Source organism: Oryza sativa, chromosome 9, assembly GCF_034140825.1.
Source record: "Oryza sativa Japonica Group chromosome 9, ASM3414082v1".
Lineage (NCBI taxonomy): Eukaryota > Viridiplantae > Streptophyta > Magnoliopsida > Poales > Poaceae > Oryza > Oryza sativa.
The window spans coordinates 20,960,530-20,962,255 of record NC_089043.1 but is presented as its reverse complement, the minus strand read 5'-3'; the positions used below and the strand labels follow the sequence as shown (position 1 = coordinate 20,962,255).

General features: G+C 63.4%; 1 protein-coding gene across 1 annotated transcript; it reads left to right on the top strand.

Annotated features, from left to right (window-relative positions):
- The first annotated feature begins 1,249 nt into the window (after positions 1 to 1,249).
- Positions 1,250 to 1,726, top strand: LOC107275994 (uncharacterized). Its single transcript, XM_015755726.1, has one exon. It carries the CDS (start codon positions 1,250 to 1,252, stop codon positions 1,724 to 1,726), a length of 477 nt encoding a protein of 158 aa, XP_015611212.1.

The window sequence follows — 1,726 nt, the reverse complement described above, 5'->3', positions numbered from 1 at the left end:
ATGCATGCCAATGGCGTGGTGCGCGGCTTCTGAAATCTGAATACATAGTAAGTCTGAGCTCTGACCAAGACATGCGCAAGAGTCAGCGTGCTCAGCGCGGGGGGGGGGGGGGGGGGGGGGGGGACTGCTCATCTCTGCCTGCAGCTGTGCAGCCTGCCTGGTTGCATGCATGCATCCGGCCCCTGACTATATTATTACGTCCGCATACTTGGCATGCTGCGCTGGCTGCGCTGAGCTGAGCTGAGCCATTCGGCCGGCATGATGCAGCAGCAGCAGAAGGCAGAGCAGGAGAGAAGCCCATCTAGCAGCAGACGTGGGGATGGATGGATGGATGGATGGATGGACGCAGCTGGCAGCTGTGTGGCTAGCTTGATCTGATCACGGAGCCTGGCCGTGCAGCGCAGTGCAGTGTGCGTGCCCGGGCGGCTGCTGCTGCGAGTGACTGAGCTGAGCTAGCCAGCTAATTCCGCCGGGACGGACGGAGACGGCGCGGGACCATGCGGCGTGCGTGCGTACGCGTTGGACCGCGTGGTGTGCGCGCGTGCTGCGTCCGTCGATGGATGCAAACCATGGCTGACTCCACCGCCGGTATCGTTGGTTAGTTGCAGTTCAGCAGCTGGGCGCTTTTTACATGGCACACATGCGCACGCGTGCCCTGCGACGACGCTACACGGGCCGTGTAACACGGCACCCACGCACGCACGCACGCAGCAGGCCAGGGCACGGCCTCGTCGGGCCCGGGCGTCAGCTAGCGGTTGGGTGGGCTGAAATCCAGCGCGTCCACGCATATGGATTTCATATGGGCTTCGGTGTTAGCGGGTTGGTTTTCCCCCCGGAGGCCGTGAAGTGTGTTGACTGACTTGAACTTGAGAGGGGAAAATGTACACCGAAGGTCCCTCAACTTGTCATTGGGATAAAAAACGTCCTCAAACCGCAAAACCATATACGCGAGGCCCCTTAACTATACAAAACCGATCACCCGATGTCCTTAGGTGGTTTCGACCCCGGTTTTGTCCTACGTGACTGCTGAGTCAGTGCGGGACTCACGTGGGCCCCACCTGTCAGCCTGTCCAGGTCAGCCACTCTCTCTTCTCTCCCATTTCTCTCTCTCTCTCTCTCACTTCTCTCCTCTTGGGCAAGCCAGGGCAGGTGGGGAGGAGGTCGCCGGGGCGCAGCGGCGGGAGCACAAGGCGACGCGGCGGCGGGCTGAGGCGGCTCGTCGGCGGCGGCAGAGGAGGAGGAGGCAACAATGGGGAAGACGAAGGGGAAGCAGCGACAGGATAAGTTCTACCACCTCGCCAAGAAGCAGAGCTACCAGAGTCGCGCGGCCTTCAAGCTGCTCCAGCTCGACGCGTGGTTCCGCTTCCTGCCGACGGCGCGCACGGTGCTCGACCTCTGCGCGGCGCCCGGGGGATGGGTCCAGGTGGCCGTCAACCACGTGCCTGTGGGGGCCTTCGTCGTCGGCGTCGACCTCGTCCCCATCCGCGGCGCGCACTCTCTGACGGAGGACATCACCACCACCAAGTGTCGCGCCGCAGTGCGGAGGCTCATGGACTCCAACGGCGTCGTCGTGTTCGACGTCGTGCTCCACGACGGGTCACCCAACGTTGGTGGCGCGTGGGTGCAGGAGGCCACCGTGCAATCGTCGCTCATCCACAACAGCCTACCGCCGTGTCGCCTCGTGCTCCCGCCGTCGCATCGGTGCAGCCCACCTCCGCAGCGCTAG